We start from the raw sequence: 20,574 nt of genomic DNA, 5'->3' as shown, positions 1-20,574 counted from the left end.
TGGGGCCTCATGCATAAATGTCCAGCGCCATATTTTAAGCACAACTCTGCATGTATAAAAATTAGCTTTGCGTCAAAGTTTGCGTAAATAGTTTGCGCACACTTTTTAGCTGACAATGTGCGGCAGCCATGTAAACTTTTTTCTGTGGACAATATCAAACTACAAAGGGTCAAAACTCGCCTAAATACACTGAAATCTGACGATATTCATTGTCATTTAGACCAAGAAACATCAAACCCGATGTTTCTCATGACTTTAATATTTTATTGTTTAAACGTAAACGATGAAACCGAACCGCATTTATCCTCAGACAATAAGCTAACAAGCACACAAAATAAAGAAAATAGAAATAAAAGTATGTGAAAACCTCACTCCAATGTAAATAGTACTTTTTCTCAGTTTTTGTCTCATAAAGATGTAATGCATTGGTCCGTGCGCCGAAGAGCATGACATGCATCTACGGGGTTGTTTCATTCTCACTAACATTATTGGATCAGCAGATGAACTCAAACTTCATTGAGCTGCGTAATTATGGAGCGTTTTGGCTCTGATGGAGAACATCACTAGTGGAAGGATTCAGAGGGAACGATTGATCAGAGATCATACTGATTTGCTGGGAAACGTTGATGCTGGTTTATCCGTGCGGTACCGGTACCAGTACCGGTCCAGCTGCAGTCATCCTTCAGTCGAGCCGCCAGCTTTGTGAGTGCGCCTTATGTACATAAAGCTTTCTATTATTTAGAATAAACGTCCACATTCCCTCTCAAAGGACTCTCTGGCACGCTGTCCGTCTTTAAATCCCGGCTGAACCCGCTACTGTTAAAACAGGCATTTGCAGGATCTCTTTATTTTAATTTTTTGTAATTTGGATTTATTTTTTTTTTCTTCAAAATGTATTTTTATTTTTGTGAGGTGACATTATGTGTCCTCAAAGCACCTTTTAAATAAAATGAACAAGCACGTTGCCATGGTTATTGTTGGGTCATTTACATATGTATTTGTGGGTGTCGTGGACCAGCAGCTTCTCTATTTCCCGCAAATTAGGATTTATCAAAGAAAGGTGCGCAGCCACATGCGTGTTTTAATACACGGTTTAAACAAACTGTTCAAACAAACCGTACCGGTTCAAACTGTTTTTCTAATGGTGGTTCAGTTATGAATGAAGAATGAGATGTAGCTTTTGTTTTCATTTGCAATTTCTCTGACATTTACAGCAATCTGACTTTTGACTGAATTTTTACCCGTCTGGACCTCAGATTCCTTGGAAGTGACCTTACAACACTTCCCGGGTTGTTTGGCAGCAGCAAGCCCATTGCTGATATTGTTCATCTTTGGCATTGTGCAGATCATGTTCCTCTAAAGTCCTAAGACATCAAGAAGAATCCACTCAACTGTATCACAGCTGATTAACGTTTCTGTTAATCGGAAGGTGGAACAGACCAGATCGTCTATATGTTGAAACCTCAGAGCCTCTTACATTTTTCTACATTAAGTGACAGACTGGATGCATTTTAGTATGCAATCATCATCAGTGATCTTTCCTTAGTGAAACATCCCATTGCGACCTGACTGTGTTGGGGACAGATGTCTCCAGCACTTCTCAAGCTCCGTCAGCATATTAACACAAACCAACTGGGTTTTTTGTGTGTGTGTGTGTGTGTGTGTGTGTGTGTGTGTGTTGATAGTCATGAGCTTCATTAGTCTCAGACTGTCAGGTTGAAGAGGTGAAGAACTTCTCATCAATCCAACTAGCAGTCTGATCCTTCCTTCACAAACTGTTCTGGAAGTGAATCCAAATGTTTCATGAAGAACCTGAAGACCTCAACTGTGTCACATTTATCAAAAACAAAATTAGACTCATACTTTTTGTGTTCCTTCAATAACTTGTTTTCTGTTTAGCTTTCCTTGGATTTCATGAACTCATGAGGTGAGCAGGTTATGTCATCTCTCTTTGGGGATTAGTTAACTGGCTGAGCAAAGGTGATGCTGGTTCTCCTTGTCATGTCACCGAACTGAAAGGTTGAGTCAGGGAAGCATTAATCAGAGAGGCCCAAGATAGCTCTGGAGAAGCTGTAGAGATTCGAAGCTCGGGTGGGAGAATCTGTCGACAGGAAAACACTCCAGACATTTGGCCTTGTGGAAGAAAAACCGCTGTTGAAAGAGATTCAATCCTGTTAGTACTTCCTTACTTCCCCACATGGGACACATTCTGCTCTCTGTGTCCCATTATATTTTGCATTTTATTTATGATTCATTTTTGCCCTTTCTGACCCATTTGAAACAAGGTTCGTTGCAGTTTATTATTTTCATGTTTACATCGGCTGTTCTTCTCCTAACTGCACTGACTGAACAAATTGAAGCTGTGTTGTTTTTATATGTTGGACCAAAGTTGTGAAGCTATCGTCGTATTTAAGTGTGCTGTGCTGTTGCAGAGTTTTCAAATTAATTTGTGATTCGGTATATTTAATGTCTGTGTTTAAAAAAAAGAAGAAGAAGAAATGTTTCAAGTCAGTTCATCGGTTTTTCTGTACCGGATCGGTATCAGCTGATACTAAATCTCAGATATCAGTATCAGAAGTGAAAAATTTAAAGGAAGAATGAGAAGGAACAACAACTATGAACATACCCCAGGACTGACATATCTATGACTTTTCTGCAGTACAATCAGTGAAAAAAGATGGGGGTTTTTTAAATCAACATTCCTTAGCCTGGAAGCTATTCATACTTGGGACAATACGCTGCCATTTGGTCTCCAGATCCCATTATCATGAAGAATCTCTGACCTTCTAATAAGCTCAGAAGGAATATGTGTGTTCCAGAGAGCATTTTTCTCCATAAAGACCTTGTGCTTGTCTCAAAAGCTGATGAAGGCCTTATCTTCCTCCATCAGCCTGTCTCACGTTGATAAGACTAATCGCGGTAAAACTCAGCGGGAATGCCACAAATGTCAAACAGTACATACCGGGGCTCAGTCCAGGGTGGATATACAATGCTGCATTGTGCTGTGGGGGCTCTATGCCGTCACAGGGAAAAGCACCTTACGGAGAAAACTCTCTGCTTTCCTGTTAACGAGGATAGATGCCGCCGCATGACACCAACGTAACCGCTAGGTTTGTTTTGAGACATCTTGGACGTAAAAGGTCAGTACTTTGAAGAAAAATATTTATACCACTTATGCCTTAGTGTTGCACAAGAAAAAAGACTGAAACTTAATTTCGTTTCAGTCTGATCATTCCCCTTGCAAGGGGAAATTTCCTCAAATGAGACGTCTTCAGGTGCTCTAAATGAGTCGACTTTTTGAAATAACTTATCTTTCTATGAAGTTGTGATTTTTCTGGTTGATTTCTTCAGACTATAGCAAATCTTTATAAGACAGACTACGCAGGAAAAGAAATGATTGTTTGAGAGCGGAAGAATTCCTGAGGCAATCAAATGATTGGCAGCAAGGCATTACATTTCCTAAGCATCTCCAGCAGCTCTTTTGCACTATTACGAAACAATGTTGTATTGACAAGAACGCTGGGAAAGCTGAAGTCTTTCAGCTTTCAGACATTTTCCGTCGAATGAGTCATAATCCAACGAGCACAAAGACTTACCCAACTATGAGAATCTCTGCTAAAATCTCTCATTGACTGTTGCCTAGTAAAGGGAGGTTGCTCACCAAAACCAACATGGTTCCTGATGATTCACTGTCCAGTTCTAGTCTCTAAGATGGTTCTGTTGGACAGCCCATGTTTACCCCTCTGGTTCTGCATCGGCCCCCCGAGGAGAACCTGTTAATGCATTTGTCTCTCCAACAGTCTGAGGAGAAGTCTATGCGAAAGTTCCAACGTCAAGCAACAATTCAGTCTGTAAGCTCGTACATACAGTGGATGGAAAGTTTCCAAATTCATTTCCAACATCGTCTCATGACCTTTGGTGAGGTAACCTGGGTGAGCAGGTACCTTAGATCAGTTAATATGAGTTTCTCCTTCCATCCTGTGCTTTTGACTTTGGGTACCTGGGCTACACCCCGATGCCCTGACGCCAATTTCTTTTTTTTTTTTGGAAGTTTCTACATTGAGATTATCACAATAATCGGTTTGCCAGTTGAGAAACATATGTAATGCAAACATGTAATGAAAACCAGTGCACTACCAGTGTGGGCTGAATGGGTTAACAATGTTCATAAAGGTCATTACAATAATCATCTGTTGGATCAATCATCAGACCCTCACATAAAAACCCAGCTGAACCTACTAAAAGGAAGTTAGATTTTTTTGTCTTTCAGTATTATTGCGGGTGTTAGGGCCCTCAAGGGCGCTGTAATGTGTGCTGCAGCAGCATTAATTAAACCCTCTAAGAGCAGTAAAGAGAACGTTCCCGACAGTTTTATGACTTTCGCCTCACATTTCATCCTCCTTGCCCCCCAATTTTTAATTTGGGGATCTGACAACAGCCCAAGATACTTACAGTTCAATTATCTTAGCAAACCACTTCCTACTAACAGTTTACCAATCAAGTGAGGGACACCGATCAGCGCTGGGTAATCGTTTGTTGTGCGTTCTTTTTTTAGCACAACTGGGACTCTGTGGTTATGGCAGAAAGGAGACAGGCTGCTCTGAGGCTTCTCATACTTTGGCTGCTGTCATCTGCTGTTCGGCCAGATCAGCATTCCCACTCTGAGCGGAGAAGCTTGATGGAGGTTTTGGCAGCAAGAGCCAGAGAAGCCAAAGGGCTGACTGCAAAATTTCATCTGGAAACAACATGCCACATCTACTGTACTTTGTGGCATACTGTTCTGCTACGCTACACACGCCACGTTGCACATTCAGCAAATTGTTGCAGACGGTTCAGAGGACAGGTATTTGCTGGTTTTCATATTCCACAAGTAACACTGAGCCTGTGTCAGTCACACTCTGCCTTAGAAAAATCTTTCTTATTTCTGAGTGATAAACTCAGACCTGGCGTAAGGCCTGCAGTGTCTCAGATGCTCTTGGCTCATTGGGACCTCCAGGATGAGTCTGCTCTGAGCTCTTGGAGAATCCTTGGTAGACTCTTGGGAAGGTTCTCCATTGTTTCATCTTTCCACCGTCTGTGGATTTGCTGGAATCCCAAAGCATTAGATCACAGGTGTCAAACTCCAGTCCTCAAGTGTCCTGCAACTTTTAGTTGTCCCTCTGCTGCATCACACCTAAATAGAATAATTAGGACATTAGCAAGGCTCTGGAGAACTGATCTACACGAGGAGGAGGTAATTAATCATTTCATTCCAGTGTTTTGTACCAGTGGAACATCTAAAAACTGCAGGACAGCGACTGGAGGACTGGACTTTGACACCCCTGCATTAGAAATACCTGTCCAGATTGGCAGAAGTTTCTGACTTCACATGGATTTCTTTACATTGGGGCAAAATGAGTCACTTTTTGAGTTTGGATTTCCTTTAGCCTGCTTCATGTTGTCAGACAGATTGGGTTTCAGTCATCCCCCCCCCCCCTTTCTCCACATCAGAGTGTGACTTTGTCTAGTGACACTGAAACCAAAAGCAATTTCATGAAATATCAACAGTAAATAATATTTTCATTTAAGGCTGTTTAATTTTTGATCATTTTTATCATTCGTAACAGAACGAGTGCTTACTTTCCACCCTTGTTACTCCCTCATGTATTCTGACACTACATTAACATTTTTTTTATTTTTTTTTACAATGCATAGCACATGGACAAGTGTGAGACCAGTGAAACCACAGAACTGTGAGAACACGAGCTGCTTGGTGGAGCCAGCGCAGGGCAGGATGTCTGCACGGAGGGGTCAAGGGTCACATCGGGCAGGAGACACGTGGAAAAGCAGGAGCCTGCTTTAAATATGCCTTAAAAAATAAACCGGGCATGTGTGTGTGTGTGTGTGTGTGAGTGCCATCCTAGAATGATCACATGCACTCAAGGAAAACTCACTCACATGGCGTGTGTTTAATTTCTGCTTGGGAAGCTGGTGTTTATGCATTCCTCTGGCGCAGAATGAAACGCGCGGCTGTCGCAGACATAATTAGGACATAATCTATGAAATGGGAAGGATCTGAAGGGTCTGCTGAGTTTTTCGCCAATTCTTTTATCCAAGCTGTTCCCCTGCGACCCTTTCTGAGTGGAAACGGAAACAAAAGCAACTTCTAGAAGTTGAACTTCTGACTCTATAACTGTGGGACCAATATGCATTATTAGTTATGTCCCGGTGGGACCGGCTGCTTGAATTGACCATTATTCTATTTGTAGACGAGTTCAGAGTCATAAGTGATAAGCAAACTAATTTGGCAGTGAAGGTCGGTGTTTGTGAGCGAGGCGGAAAGTCACACCATCTGAATACAATTTGGCCGTTCTGTCGTTACACAGATTTCACGCAAAAATATTCAAAACTCTCACAATGACCTCAGTGTCAGGGCTAGAAACAGGTTGCATTGTTAAGTGGGCTGCTTTAGTATCCCTATATCTGATGATTGTCAGGCCTCTTCCTGTCACCTGGTGGCTCTGAGGCTGAGATCCAACGCTTAGGCAATATGTCTAAAGGTTAAAATGGTTCCACTGAGGAAATCTCCTAAAAATCAGCAGGAGAAGCATTGCTCCAGTTTTATGAACTGTTGTGGAGATACAATGAGTTGCAAACATATTTGAGAGGGATGCTCTACTTTAGCTAGAGCAAGGAAGCGAGTTACAGTAGACCTAATACAGTCCAGCCCAAAAAGATCAACTGCTTAAGGGGGCAGTATTGTGTTAAATAGATTTTTTTATAGCTTGACATCATGCTATAATGTTATTGAGTAAATTGAGGAAAATGTGGCTCAAAAACCAGTCAACAGTTCCCTTCAGGAATCTGTTCACTTAAGGGAACGGCAGAGAGGAACCATTATTACGAGTTCACAAATTCGGAGGAGGAAATAATGATTGACGAGCTGCAACACTTTATTTTATTTTCCGTGTTACTGGAATCCCAAAGGAAACAAATGGAAGGTTTTGGTAGGACGTTTACCTTCTGCATCGGACCAGAACAGAGCAGGAGGAGTTCAGAGTTTTAGTCCAACAGTACTTCCTCTCAGCCTCAGACAATAGTTCCTCTAAACTATCCATCCTGCTCTGTGGCTGAAAAACCGGATTCTGGAAGTTGAGTAGTTTGGTCTGTTTTCCACGTAAACAAACATTCCCACAAAATTCTGACCAAACTCACAATAGTTTCACATGCAGAGGGTGGCGAAACGTTCACCAGGGAGGATGTGACAAGAAGGAATGGACGACCTGAGAAAAGAAACGACGCAACTACCGACACACAACTGTGACAACGAGAACCGATTTTGGCCAATATCATTTCGTCTCATCTCTTTATGTTTTAAAGAGACCAGCTAGCATAAGAAGAGCCACGTCACCTACAACTAAATGCAAAGTCAGCAATTGGTCCTCCTGCTTTAAAGTCAGTAAAACACAAACCAATTAATCCACACACTAAACATAAACATCAAGTGTGGAAATGGAAGGCACTAAAAGTTTATCCTAAAATTTGGATGCATGATTCTTCAAGTGGGCCACTTGCAACCGAGACAATGCACACCGCTGATATTCCCATGACGACTGCAGTTTGACATATTGTGCTGCACTGGTTTAGATAAAGCAGGACCATGAGGTCAACTTTCCTACCAGAATCTGCTGTTTATCTGCGATTCTCTCAGCAGTTACCTCACCAAACAAAGCAGTCCCTCTCCTGGCTACATGGCGCTCATGCCTGGTCGCTTTTTCATCCCATTACTGACCTCAAATGTTTTCAAGTCCAGTTTGTTTGCATGGAACATTTGAGCCATAAGGAAAGTTGAGGGCTTTACATAATAACATAACACAATTATATATATATGAGAATAAACAGAAAACATTAGAGTTTATCAAATGCCATCCTCAAAATTATCAATAATGAAGAGTGGACTTAATCAGTATTCCAGTTATTATTAATCAAAGGCAGCTCTAATCAAACAGGTTTTTAACCCTTGATTTAAAGGAACTCGGTGTTTCAACTGTTCAGTTTTCTAGAAGATTCTTCCAGATTTGTTTTGCATAGAAGCTGAATGCTGCTTCTCCATGTTTGGTTCTGGTTCTGGATGCAGAGCAGAACCAGAACCAGAAGACCTGAGAGTTCTGGAAGGTTGATAAAACAACAACAGAACTTTAATGTTTTGTGGTGCCAAGCTGTTCAGTAGTTTAACTAATACTAGTATTTAATATACTAACAGCAGTATTTTAAAGTGTATTCTCGGATCTGCGTTCTAAAAACTTTAGATCTGGGTGACGTTCTCTATCTTCCTGGTTTTAGTGAGGATGAGAGCAGCAGCGTTCTGGATCAGCTGATATTTTTAGACAGACCTGTGAAGACGCTGCTCCAGTAATCAATGCCACTAAAGACAAACACATGGATGAGTTTCTCTAGATTTTGCTGAGAACATTAGTCCTCTAATCCTGGAAATGTTCTTCAGGTGATAGAAGGAAGACTTTGTAACCGTCTTTATGTGTCTCTGAAGGTTCAGATCAGAGTTCATCACTACACCCAGATATCAGGCCTGACCTCTTCCAGCTGAAGCAACTGAAGTTGTGCACTGACTCTTGATCGTTCCTCTTCAGGCCCAAACATAACAACTTCGGTTCTGTTTCTGTTCAGCTGAAGAAAGTTTTGGCACATCCACACATTTATCTGTTCTGAGCATCTGTTCAGTGATTGGCTGGGTTCAGAGTCACCTGGTGACATCGTAATGTAGAGCTGTGCTTCATCTGTGTAGCTATGGTAACTACTCTTATTGTTTATTATAACCTGAGCCAATGGGATCATGTGGATGTTAAATGACAGACATCCCAGGATTGAACCTTGGGGTGACTTCTGTCTCCAATGAGAAGTTACCTACTGACACAAATCCTGGACCAGGGAGTCTGACTGGTCACTTTACTAATATTAAAATGACTCTTGGTGAAAACATAATTTGACAGAAACGCAACAAAGTTTATTCTCCACCTGTGATTTTTCTGGGGTTTTTTTTTCTCCTTTTGTTTGTTTTTTGTAGTTTTCCTTGACAAAACTGCATCATCTCTCCTGAGCGTTGTCTCTAATAACTCACCTGACCACTTTGGAGCCGCCTTTGTTGACCTGCATGTCCACCGTGCATCCTGAGTTGACGTAAGAGGCCAGGTTGATCTCTGAGAACTCCGCCTGGGAAACCGAAAAGCAAAGCCCAAGTTTAGATTTTTACAGCGACATGAAGCATGAGGTCTCATGTACGTGCCGCGGATGAACCCCTTGACTCAGCGCTATTTCTTTTGGCCTGTTGACAGCAATACGTCTACATAACATTAAAGTAAATTGCTTTCCTACGTCACAGTGCCTTTCTGCATTTGCACAGAGCAGAGCAGAAGACAAGACTGGGAGGGACAGAGCGAGTTGGTCAGAGAAGGCAAATTGAGTTATCCCCAGTCTCTGGCCTCCAGGACAGTGAGGGCCTTGTGAAAGGCCGTAGCTTGGCTACTTAATGACTCAGTCAGACTCCCAGAGATTCTCAAAAGGAAGGGACAACAACTCCACTTCTGGGAAAAGAATCTTAGGATGTGTGGGACCAACAGGCAAAAAAAAAAAAAAAAACACATTTGAAAATTCCAGTAATGTATGGATGGTTCTAAAAAAATAGTAAGACACATTAAGGTTTGTTTTCTCCAAATTAATGTTTTCATTAAGGAAAAATTCAAGAAATACAAGTTTAACATACATGCAGGAAGCTGTAACGTACAATCTGTTTAACCAGCTTAAGTCTAAAGACAAAAGCTCACTGTATGTGGAACTCAGTTTCCAAAAGTCATTCACATCTTCAGCACACATTGGACATGTACTGTTATAATATCAAGAAACCCCTCAAGAAACTTTGCAAACAAAAAAAGTGTCCAAATTTCCCCCTGCTGACAATCAAACTGGCCTGTGATTTTTCAATAGTCTCTACCACCTTGACAGCCACTCTGGTGTCTGTCGAACTCGGTGGACTTTGACACATGCTGGGGAATCCTCTTCCTGTTTGAAGGTTTAATGACGCCCGCGTGGCAGAAGCTGCGGCTTCCATCCTTACAGACAGCGATACGTTCTCCCAGGATTTCCTGACACTAGATTGACCCCGTCGTGAGTTCGGCTCCACTTTCATTTCATCGTTCCACTGAGCAAAATCCTCAAACCCTTTTTTAGCATCTCCACGTACAATTGGGAGCAATCTGGAAGCGGCTTCTCGTCCGTGTTGGTGTCAGTAGCGGTCAGGCACGGAGCGCTGGAGTGGTCAGTATCTAACTGTGAAAACTGAAACCTCAGGACCTTTGTTTCCTTTTTGTATCCTTTTACCTTGCATGCAAAACACTGGCCTGCTTTTTTCTAAACTTTTCAGATGGTTTTCTTGATTTAGCCGTATATTTCACATAGAATGGATTGGATCATTTTTAAAGCGAGACTCCACTACTCGCTTTAAAATTGAATTAGAAAGTCATTCAACTATTTAAACTATTCTTGTGCGATTTGTGGGAGTTGAAGACATGCAGGGACAAGTGGAAATGTGAAAGTTCTCCTTCTGGCAAACAGATGCGTGAGTGTTTGTGCGTCACCCCGCCTTACATTCCATCTCACTCCCTAAGGTCTATTGATCAGCCAACCCTGGTGGCTCCAAACACCAGGAGGATGCTAACAGGGCACTGGCACTGGCAAGCAGATAATTCTGATTCCCATTTCTAAACCGCTATAAACTCAATTTTTTCCTGGCTTGCCACACAATAGAAGTTTTCTGGATGCAGTTGAACGGCATTCCTTCCCTCATTCCTTTGCACCAGCTAGAGTTTTCCCTGGAGGTATGCTGAACGGCAGCAGGTTGACCTCAGGCAGGAATAGCTGGTGTTTGTTGGTCTTTACATTCCTTCAAAGCATGAGACATGACACAAATGGCCCAATAAATGGACCCTGCACAAGTAGCCTGCTGACCATGTGTGGAAAAACAAAAATTCAGATGGGCAGGTCCCGGTCAACGCTCCAGCAGAACACCGTGCAGAAAGAACAGCTGCATTTCATTTAAAAGTGAGCGCGAGAAGCCTGAGTAGGCATTGGACTGAGAGTCACTTACTGACTCTAAATACTGCTGGGTGCAGCCATAAACTATCAAAATATCTGAACAGATAAATAATCAAGTGAGATTATAACCCATAGAAGTGTCAAAAACTGGAGCGTTAAGAGTTAGCTGCTTGGCTGTTAGAGTCAAACAACAGCTCTCTGCCAAAACATGAATCATTTTTTTGCTTTTTTTTTTTTTTAATCACTCAAAATTATGCAACGTTTTACAAACTCAATTTTTCCTCCTCTCTATTGAAACTTTTCCCACTGGGTCTCTGGGGAAGCCTCGAAAGCAAATTTTGCGTACTGGAGTAAGCCTCTGCACACATGCACCGCACATGGCTAACGGTATTTGGCACTCCACTAACCAAAGAAATAGGTTTACGATTTAAGGCTTGACGGATTAAGCTCTGGACTGCCTCGCTAAATAAATAGCTAAATGTGTGAGGGAGAAACGTCCTGTGGCCGAGTTGTATTGGAAACATTTGCATGAAGCATAGGGAAGGACTGCAGACTGTTACTTTTCTATGACGGGAAACTCACTGGGGTTTTAGGTAAATCTGGCGTTGAGATTATGTAACACCAGGTTTATCAAGGGCCTCAGTTTCTCTTTTCATTATGCTTTAGACTCTGTTCACAACCTGTCCCAACTACATTGTCTATCAGAATGCAGCAACAGAGAATATCACATTACACCTGCATGACCTATGCCCTATTGGTTGGTCCTAGACTGATTCCTTCAGCTTGTTATCCAGGTATTCAAAAGGTTTCTTGTCTTTCACGACTGGCCTTGCAGTACCAACAAACTCATCATGAGTATTATTAAACAACCCAGTTCACTGCATGAAAAGTTGCAGGTAAAGGAACCATATGCAGACTCTTCCTTCCTTATCCAACATATCCGGTCATGACACAAAAAAGGGCTACTTGCTTTAGGTCTTAAAGTGGAATACTGGCAACAAGTACTTCGTTTGTGCAAAACTAAGTACAAAACTCCAGCAAGTGCTTTCTGCTTTGTGTCTTTAAGGCTAACAGCCATGACACCAACAAGTTCTCCTTGTTTTTTGTCTGTAAGACTAATGGTCCTTTTTGCCTTTAAGGATAATCTTCTTGCTCTGTGTCCCTAAAGCTTGTAGTCATGATGTTGACGAGGACTTCCTGCTTGGTCATGCTTCTTATTAACAGATTGAAAATGCCCCATCCCAAACATACGACAGACTTAAGACCTGAGTCTGATATGAAATGACTCATCTTTTACTTCTAGAAGGTTGCCAGTTCAGATCTTGTGTTTCTGTGTGGAGTTTTCAGATCTGGTTTGTTTTTGTCGTTTTATTCCTGATCGTTTCTCATAATTCTAAAGCGTTCATTTGAAATTAACTTGAGACATTTAAATGAATGAAATGAGAGCGTGATTGCCTCATTGTGCATCTCTGTTTTCATCCACATGATCAGCCAACATGTGGTATATCCAAAATCCTTTGAAATGACTTTGATTTGCGTATGAAAACGGTACGTTAATAACAAGACAAAGTCAAGCTGAAACTGAAAGCTAGCTTTTAAACATAATGAAGATTGAAACTGTTCTTTAAACTGACCTTTCACAGCTTAGTTTCTTTTATCCTCCAACAGCAAGTCTTTCTACCCATTTCTGTGCTTTGATTGGCATTTGATATACAGCTTTGTCCAACCATATAAAGAGGAAACATTACCAGCAAGATTCTCTAAAACACCCAATCATATTTAACCTATTTAAACACTATGTGGGGGTGGGAGCTGAAATATATGTGCAAATGTTAATTGTTTTTCCACTGGAAAATATTTCAAAAAAGAAAAACTCCCACTTCTATCTAGCGAATCTATGATTATACTCAGACAATCCCAAGCAAATTTGCAGACCCAAGTCAATTCTTCCTTCATAGCTAATCCCAACCCAAACATGAGGACCTACGCTGACTTTGGCTGTGGCAAAAATAAAACAAGAGCGCGGGCGACTTCATGGCTTCTCTGATTGGCTGGTTAAGGATGAGAGGAGTCTTAACAGCCATTGTCATTGGGCAGTAACAGATGAAGTGGTTGGTGCCCAGAAGGCCCAGAAGCCAGAACAAGAGGTTTTCCTCAGCACCATGGATACCATCATGGTTACTCATTCAGACACTAGTCTCAGAGCAGCTCTCGCCCTGGGAAAGGAAAACAGGAAGTGATACATCGAAGAAATGCTTTCAGACCTGACTGTTATGTGCTGAGCTCCATCCACGGCCGATTCAGAACGGCTTTTGGATCCGGCGCTAATAAGAACCGAGGCTTGGCTTCGGAGTTATGAACAAGTTTAACTCAATTTGAACTCAACAGAATTAGATACAGCAGTAGACATGTTACCCTGTGAATACTACGTTTTCCAAAGCCCTAAATTATAGAATTCCACTCTGAGGGTGTGAGGTCAATTGGATAAATCAACTATCTGCAATTAGTAACAAATCATCTGTCAGGAGCTCACTCTGCACAGATTCCTTTTATCAGAGGTGAAAACCAGCTGGAGTAAAAGGGGCTACTGATAACGTCCAGCTAGCTGCCTGGGAGCTGGCATGGCTGCAACCAAAACAAACATCAATAACTGTGAGGTCACACAGCTGCTGAGCAGATGTTGCCCAACAATCTCCTCAACAACAGAGGGGCCCCTTGTTCCAGCTGGGACTGTGGTACAAAACACAAACAGAAAACGGTAGAGATGATAAGGAATAACACAAAATATGGTTCTGATGAGGGTGTAACGATGACAATACAAGTAAAGACAATGTGAAAATGCTGGGTTCACAAGAATGAGATGAGACTTTTGTTGTCACTGGTACAGTGACGGGTCCAAAATTGAAGTTCTAATTGGTGTAGAATATCTCTGTTCAGTTTTGACAAGTCCATGTATTGCAGTTTTTCTGCTTGGCCTAAGGTGATCCAAACGCAAGAAAAAGCATTTCATTTCTTCCATTTTTTATCTGGACTTCAAGAACTTCAGACCTTACAAGAACCAAACGGTTCTCAAGAACTGATGAAAACACACAATTTAATTTCTGGAAACCTCCTGTGTGTTTCTCCATGTATGTGGGCTACGGAGGCCTGCAAGACAAAGGCGTTTCACTTCAAATGAGCAAATAAAGCGTTACCGTGGAGACAAGTGAGCCTGGTTTGGGAACCTCAGGACCTCATGTGGTCCTGTTGTCGTTCACTGCTGAGCGTTGAGCTGTTGGGATGACAGGCGGCTCCTCCAAAGGAACTCCGCTCGACCCAAAGTGATGAAATTGGTTCTTAGAGACGCGAGACAAAAACTGCAGGACTTGATGATGATGATGATGATGAATACTTTATTGATCCCAACAGGGGAAATTCAAGGTCCCAGCAGCTCAAGACATTACACACAACATACACTACAATTCACACAATATACCACAAAAACACTAAATCACCAAATTAACACAATTACCAGACCAACATTACTAAGAGCTAAAAATACTCAAAAACACTAAAAATCCTAAGTGCTAAATTAAATTTAAAACAGTTGCCAGAATGGAGGAGTGCATGTTGACTTATAATGTAGCCGACAGAGTCAGTCAGAGTCCAGTCCATCAGTCTGTATGACACTATAAGGAGTGTGGAGGTGAAGTCTGCTGTGTCGATGTACTAAGCAGAGAAGTCCACTTCTCCCCTGCCCTTCAGTGAAGCATTGTACAATAGTACAATGCTTCAGTCTGTCTGTTGAGCATGTCAGGGAGCGAAGTCTCCAGCTGATCAGACTCTTCTGCTGCATGATGGTGCTGTGGAGTGGATGACAGTCGTTGTCCATGATGTTGAATAACTTATTCAGGGTCCTTTTATCTGATATTGACATAATGCAGTCCAGTTCAGACCCCACTACAGAGCCGGCTTTCCTTACCAGCCTGTCTAGTCGTCCAGCATCCCTCTTCTTAATGCTTCCTCCTCAGCATGTCACAGCATAGAAGAGGACGCTGGCAACGACAGACTGGTTCAAAAAGCACAGTTCCCTGTGGCGCTCGGGTGCTGCTGATAACAGTGTCAGAAAGGCAGTCCTTCAGTCTGACAAACTGTGGCCACTCAGTCAGATAGTCTGCAATCCAGGATACCAGGTGAGCATCCACCCCCATCTGCAGGAGCTTGTTACTCAATCTGGAAGGTTGGATGGTGTTAAAAGCACTAGAGAAGTCAAAAAACATGAGTCTCACAGCACTTTTCCCCCTGTCCAGATGAGAATGTGTCCTGTGCAAGAGGTATGAGATGGCATCGTCGACACCCACCTTTTCCTGATATGCAAACTGTAATGGGTCTAGTGCATGGCGCACCTGTGGCTTCAGTATCCCCAGAACCAGTCTCTCCATAGTCTTCATCAAATGTGATGTGAGAGCGACTGGCCTGAAGTCATTCAGCTCAATTGGGTGTGGTTTCTTTGTTTGCAGGGAAGCATCCACAAGGCCTGTTGTGTATTGTGTGATTGTAACGATATTTTGCATGAACTACTCCACTTCTACTATCCTGTTTTTGTATGTCATTGAGACATAGATTACTTTTGAGAATTTCTTCCTGTCAAATGGCTAAAAGCTCCTGGACATGTTGCAACCTTGTTGTCCATGAAGGAGGCTGTCTGCAGAAAGGCGTGGTGCTCCCTCTGTGACCGTTTTGTGTGCAAATTGGAGTATGCAAAGACGGGGTGGGAACCTCGGCAGGTTGGGGCGTGACGGATACTGCAGCGGGAAAGTGTGCGAATTCAAACGTTTTGCATCAACTGTTTGGTTGGGATTGAAGTACGGGAGAGTCTTTAGTCAGAGGGGATTGTTGTCAACCAGAAAAAGGAGAAGTCGTTTCTCTAGAGTGGGATGCAGCTTCTGCCTCAAGCAGAGGACTTTAGGTATTTTGGTGTCATGGCGGAAGGACGGACCAGGAGATGGACAGACGGATTCATCTGCAGTAGTGCGGGCGCTGCTCAAAAAGCAAAGCTCTTAATACACTGGGCTGTGAACATTCTGACCTCATGTATGTTCACCAGACATGCATCATGACCGAAACAATGAGATCCTGGACACAAATGAGCTTCCTCTGAAGGGTGGAAGGATTGAGCCTCATCAATTGGTTGATGAGCTCCAACAGCCGGGGGCCTACTCAAAGTAAAGCCACTGGTGCTCTGTGTCAAAAGGAGTCAGTTGATGTGGATCAAGGGGGCCCCTGTGGGCCTCCTTGTGGAGGTTTTCTGGGCACGTCCCACTGGGACGAAACCCCCCGGAAAGACCCAGAACTCGTTAGAGGGAACATTTATCCGATCTGACGCCTTGGGATCCCCCAGAATGAGCTGGAGGATGTCGCTGGGGAAAAAGATGTCTGGGTCTCCCTCCTAAACCTCTTGCCTTTGAGACCATGAAGGATGGAAACACGGTAGCCGCAGCATTGTGATCAGGGGTTACGTTTCAATATGATGGAACTAGGGTTGTTATGAAGGTGATTTAAAAACATGATCACCATTCAGTTTTTGACCCAAAGACTAGAGAAAGACACCAAGCACACATCCAAATCAGCAAAACCAACGATTTCATAAAGGTCAAATTAATCTTTTTGGATGATCCAGGACTAAATCAGACAGAAAATCTGTAAGGTGTCAGGAAGAGACGTCCTCACAATTTAATATACATGGAAAACTTTGTACAGCTTTTTATCCGAGTCACTGCTTTGTCTTGTGGCTGTTTACTGGTCAAAACGAGATTCCAGACCTGAAACTTCAACATAGGTTGTGCAAAAAGGGGAAAACGGTTAGCTATGATGAAACTTTGTTTTATTTATTTATATATTTTTAAAAAAGGCTTGCATTGCGCCCATCTGCAGCAAACCTTGCTGTGTTAGCTCCTGTGTTTAAGCATGGAGATCATACCTTATAAGGAGGCGAGCTCACTAGAGAAGATGTTTGATAATGATGTGGGGCTGCTTCAGGGAGCTTACCACACATTATTAACATGACAGATGGGAGATAGCATATGATTTCAGAGTCAAATGTCAATCTGTGCCAGACATATATGGGATAATCACAAGGTGTAAAGACGTGATGAGAAAAACAGCTTTTGGGGTCGGCTTGAACAGCTTCAGGCTGCAGTTTGGCTCTGTATGTGTGCTGACGAAGGTGAAAAGAGACGGGCTGGAGACAGAGTGGAACAGCATTGGTTGTCAAGTTGCATGTCGCTTGCTTTTCACACAGTCCTCCCAAGGCTCAGCGAAATCCACAAACAGTCAATGAGGATCCTAGCTAAGGATTAGCAATTAGCAAACTGACCTTTTATCCAAAGTGCAGAGGGCTTTAGGGAAAGGGTTCTGGGTCTAACAAGACCTAAGTAGGTCAGTCTCCGCTGGGTACCAGAGTGCTTGTTTGGTCCCCAAATTATCGACTTACAGGCCCGAATAAATCTGTCAAGTCTTCACTCAGCTTAATAACCACAGCTCTATGGACACTCAAAGTTAGACGACTCTGATTTCACAGAGAAGTCTCTCCAGTCGTCCTCGTCTAAAGACGTGACCACAACAGTGGAGAGCTGAGCAAACGGCCAATAAAAAAAATAAATAAATCACCCGTCCAGCTTTCTGCGGTTCTTTTCTTCTTCCCCCGTAAACACTCCACCAGCGTGTTTCAAAGACAATGGGTAGCCCAACACTTCTCCGGGGTAGAGCTGATGCTGTTCACACTGTCGATGCTGCAAGTCTAGACCTATAAACATGTGGATTCAGTTTCAAATACAGTTTCTTTAGATGGAATTTTTGTTTTGTTTTTTTTACAGGGTGTATATCAACATGCTTCTGAGGAAGCATCACTTTGACGTGAAATCCTGGTCGGTAAGTGAAGTTGGTGGAGTACTTAGTCGAGGTGATTTCAGTTTTGAGAATTCTCATTTGGGAGTCAAGCTAGCAGGTAAGGCCTATGGATGAAGATGGATGGAGCTAAATACCAGGGAATCCTTGAGAAGAAACTATTAGAGGCTGCAGACGACTTGAGAATGGAGTGAAGGTTCACCTTCTAGCAGAACGGTAGCCCAAACCGTCCAGGTGGCGATACAATGGGACGGTGTAGATAAAAGTATGCTTATGTATTAGAATGGGAAAGTCAGAGTAAAAATTGGCCTTCACTTACATTTTCCATTCAGTTTGAGAGAGTTTAAACTCTTTATTACAAATTTTAGTTTCTAAATGTACAAATGATGGAGACATAACCCAAAGCCTTGCTGCTCTTAAAGGCCCAACACACAGGAAGCAGCATCTCTCCTCCATTCATTTTATTATGGAACTTGCAAAAATGAGGCGACATTCACTTTCCCTTCTTCAGCCAAGCGACCGGCGAAATCTGTGGCATTTCAAGCTCGTACTCACAGACACGCCAGTGAGACAGAAAAGTTGATAAACGTTCGACTTTTGTTGCTTATCGCGTTCCGTGTGTCGTCAGGCCCATAATTCTAGTGAATAGTTCCAAAACTGTATCACCATCAGTTGGCTTCATACAAAAACACACACTTCTTTTCAGGCATTTATTTCAAGAAAAAAAATGATGCATCCTTTGTTTTGTACTTCTCAGTTATGTACAGTAACAGTAGCAATCATCTTGCTGTCAAATACCTGGGAAGGAGTAGTTTTTTGTTTTGTTGTTTCCCATAGTTAAGTATTCAAGTAAAACAGTTCAAATGGATGAACACAAATTGTTTGCCAATTCTGAAAAGAACATGTTGCCTGCAGGCCCAACAGTCTGGCCAAATACTAATTAAGAGCAATCACAAGAGTACATGACATTTACTCTACCTGCTCAACTCGGATCTCATATTCTCCGTTCAGCTTCTTCCCCCGAAAATACTTGGCCCTGCATGGAAGAACAAGAGAAAGGGCTTTGATTAAAGATCGAAGAGCAGGACGCTTAACACATGAAGCATGACACGTACACACACATCGTTACCAAACACGGCACACAGACAGGTCTATTTCTTCTCTCATTGTTTGACATTAGCACGCCTAGCCTGCTTTAGATGATTACTAATGACAGGGTTTCACTTTAGAGAGTTTCTAAAACTTAAATGCCAAACAGTTACATTCATTTTCTTAGAACTTGGTGGAATTGCAGTTTAAATCCAATGACTTTCAGACCTTCAATTTTCCTTTCGCAAGTTTATCAACAGTTTGCTGGAATTTTGCCGAGTTGGGCTCAAAGCAGGACGTCAGAAGACCGCCGATCACTGATTGGTTAGACTGGTTGGTCAAATACACTAAATCGGGGATTTAGTGTATTTGGAGCTTAAAGGAAAGAAACACTAAAACTGACACCAAAGTGCAACAACGAGGTGCAGACATTTTTGTGCTTGTTGCGCAACACTCTGTCATAATGGAAAACAACTAGAACCTTAGTCAGGCCACGTTAGGTTCCGGTCGAATCGGGCCGTAACTGAGTCAGATTCGAAGGGCCCGGGCCCTTTGCCCTCACACAACTTTTCAACACTGCTTGTAAATTTTCGGAGATCCGAGATGCTGTTGCACTTAAGCCACTTTGACAATAAATCAGAATAAGCCCTTCCTGTTTAGTTACAGACAGCGAGAAAAAAAAATGATGCCGTGTTTGTGTCTGGGCCCAAATGCAGATTGCCTTCCTGCACTACAAAGTGCATACTGAACAAAACAACCTTAAATTACCCGTGTTTGTTTTGTTGAAGTCGAGCTCAAATTTCACTAGATGGTCCAAAATACCTGGCAAGTAGGAAAAGAAATGACTCACTTTTTCCATGGTTTTAAAATCTGACCTTTAGGGGATTTCAAGTAACTGGTGAGAACTCCCAGGTTTTTTGTTTTGCCTTTCTAAAAAAGATTCTGGTATCCGCAGACACAGGTCACTTACACTGGTCAAGAGCATGAAATCAAAGACAGTAAAACGTACACAGAAACCTGTCTGTGATGCACCTGCTTGCTTGAAGGCTGTTCCACTAACAGAGTAATCTCTCTTACCATCAGTTATGGAGGATTTAGATTGAGCAAGAAGAATAAAAGGATTCTTTGTGCTATTTTAGAAGAAAATTGACTAACATTTTTTCTACATGCTTAATTTATGCAAAAACTGCGCCATTAAATCTGTTTCCAGCTACTCTAATCTTGCTAACATGCTAACAGCAAGGCTTTGTCAATAGCCTGTTTTATGACTGCCTGCTTTTAGCTTCAACCTCCTGATTTATTCTCTATTCTGACTCATTTCACATGAGTCAGAATAGAGGAAACAGATTCTACTGTGACTCAAGAGTTTTAAAAAGTTCAGAGTCTTTAATTTGAAACATTCATTTAAAAACATGGGTGGACATAAGTTCACGGAAACAGCATTGTTTTAGTTATTTCTCCCCACAGAAAAATACATATTACATTACAAAGTTCTGTGAATAAATTGCTTAAACA

The 20,574-nt window shown here is 42.2% G+C and overlaps 1 protein-coding gene across 1 annotated transcript in view; it reads right to left on the bottom strand.

The window, feature by feature from the left end:
* LOC122826824 (synapsin-3-like) overlaps positions 1-20,574 on the bottom strand; it is a 99,492-nt gene that overhangs the window by 59,626 nt on the left and 19,292 nt on the right. Inside the window, exons 3-4 of the mRNA XM_044109161.1 lie at positions 18,949-19,006; positions 9,116-9,207 (exon numbers count right to left, since the gene is read on the bottom strand). Of these exons, the coding sequence (XP_043965096.1) occupies positions 9,116-9,207; positions 18,949-19,006 (150 nt within the window). The remainder of the gene's footprint in view (positions 1-9,115; positions 9,208-18,948; positions 19,007-20,574) is intronic.

This window comes from Gambusia affinis, linkage group LG23 (genome assembly GCF_019740435.1).
Source record: "Gambusia affinis linkage group LG23, SWU_Gaff_1.0, whole genome shotgun sequence".
In the NCBI taxonomy this organism is placed as follows: Eukaryota; Metazoa; Chordata; class Actinopteri; order Cyprinodontiformes; family Poeciliidae; genus Gambusia; species Gambusia affinis.
This window is presented reverse-complemented; position numbering and strand designations above follow the sequence as displayed.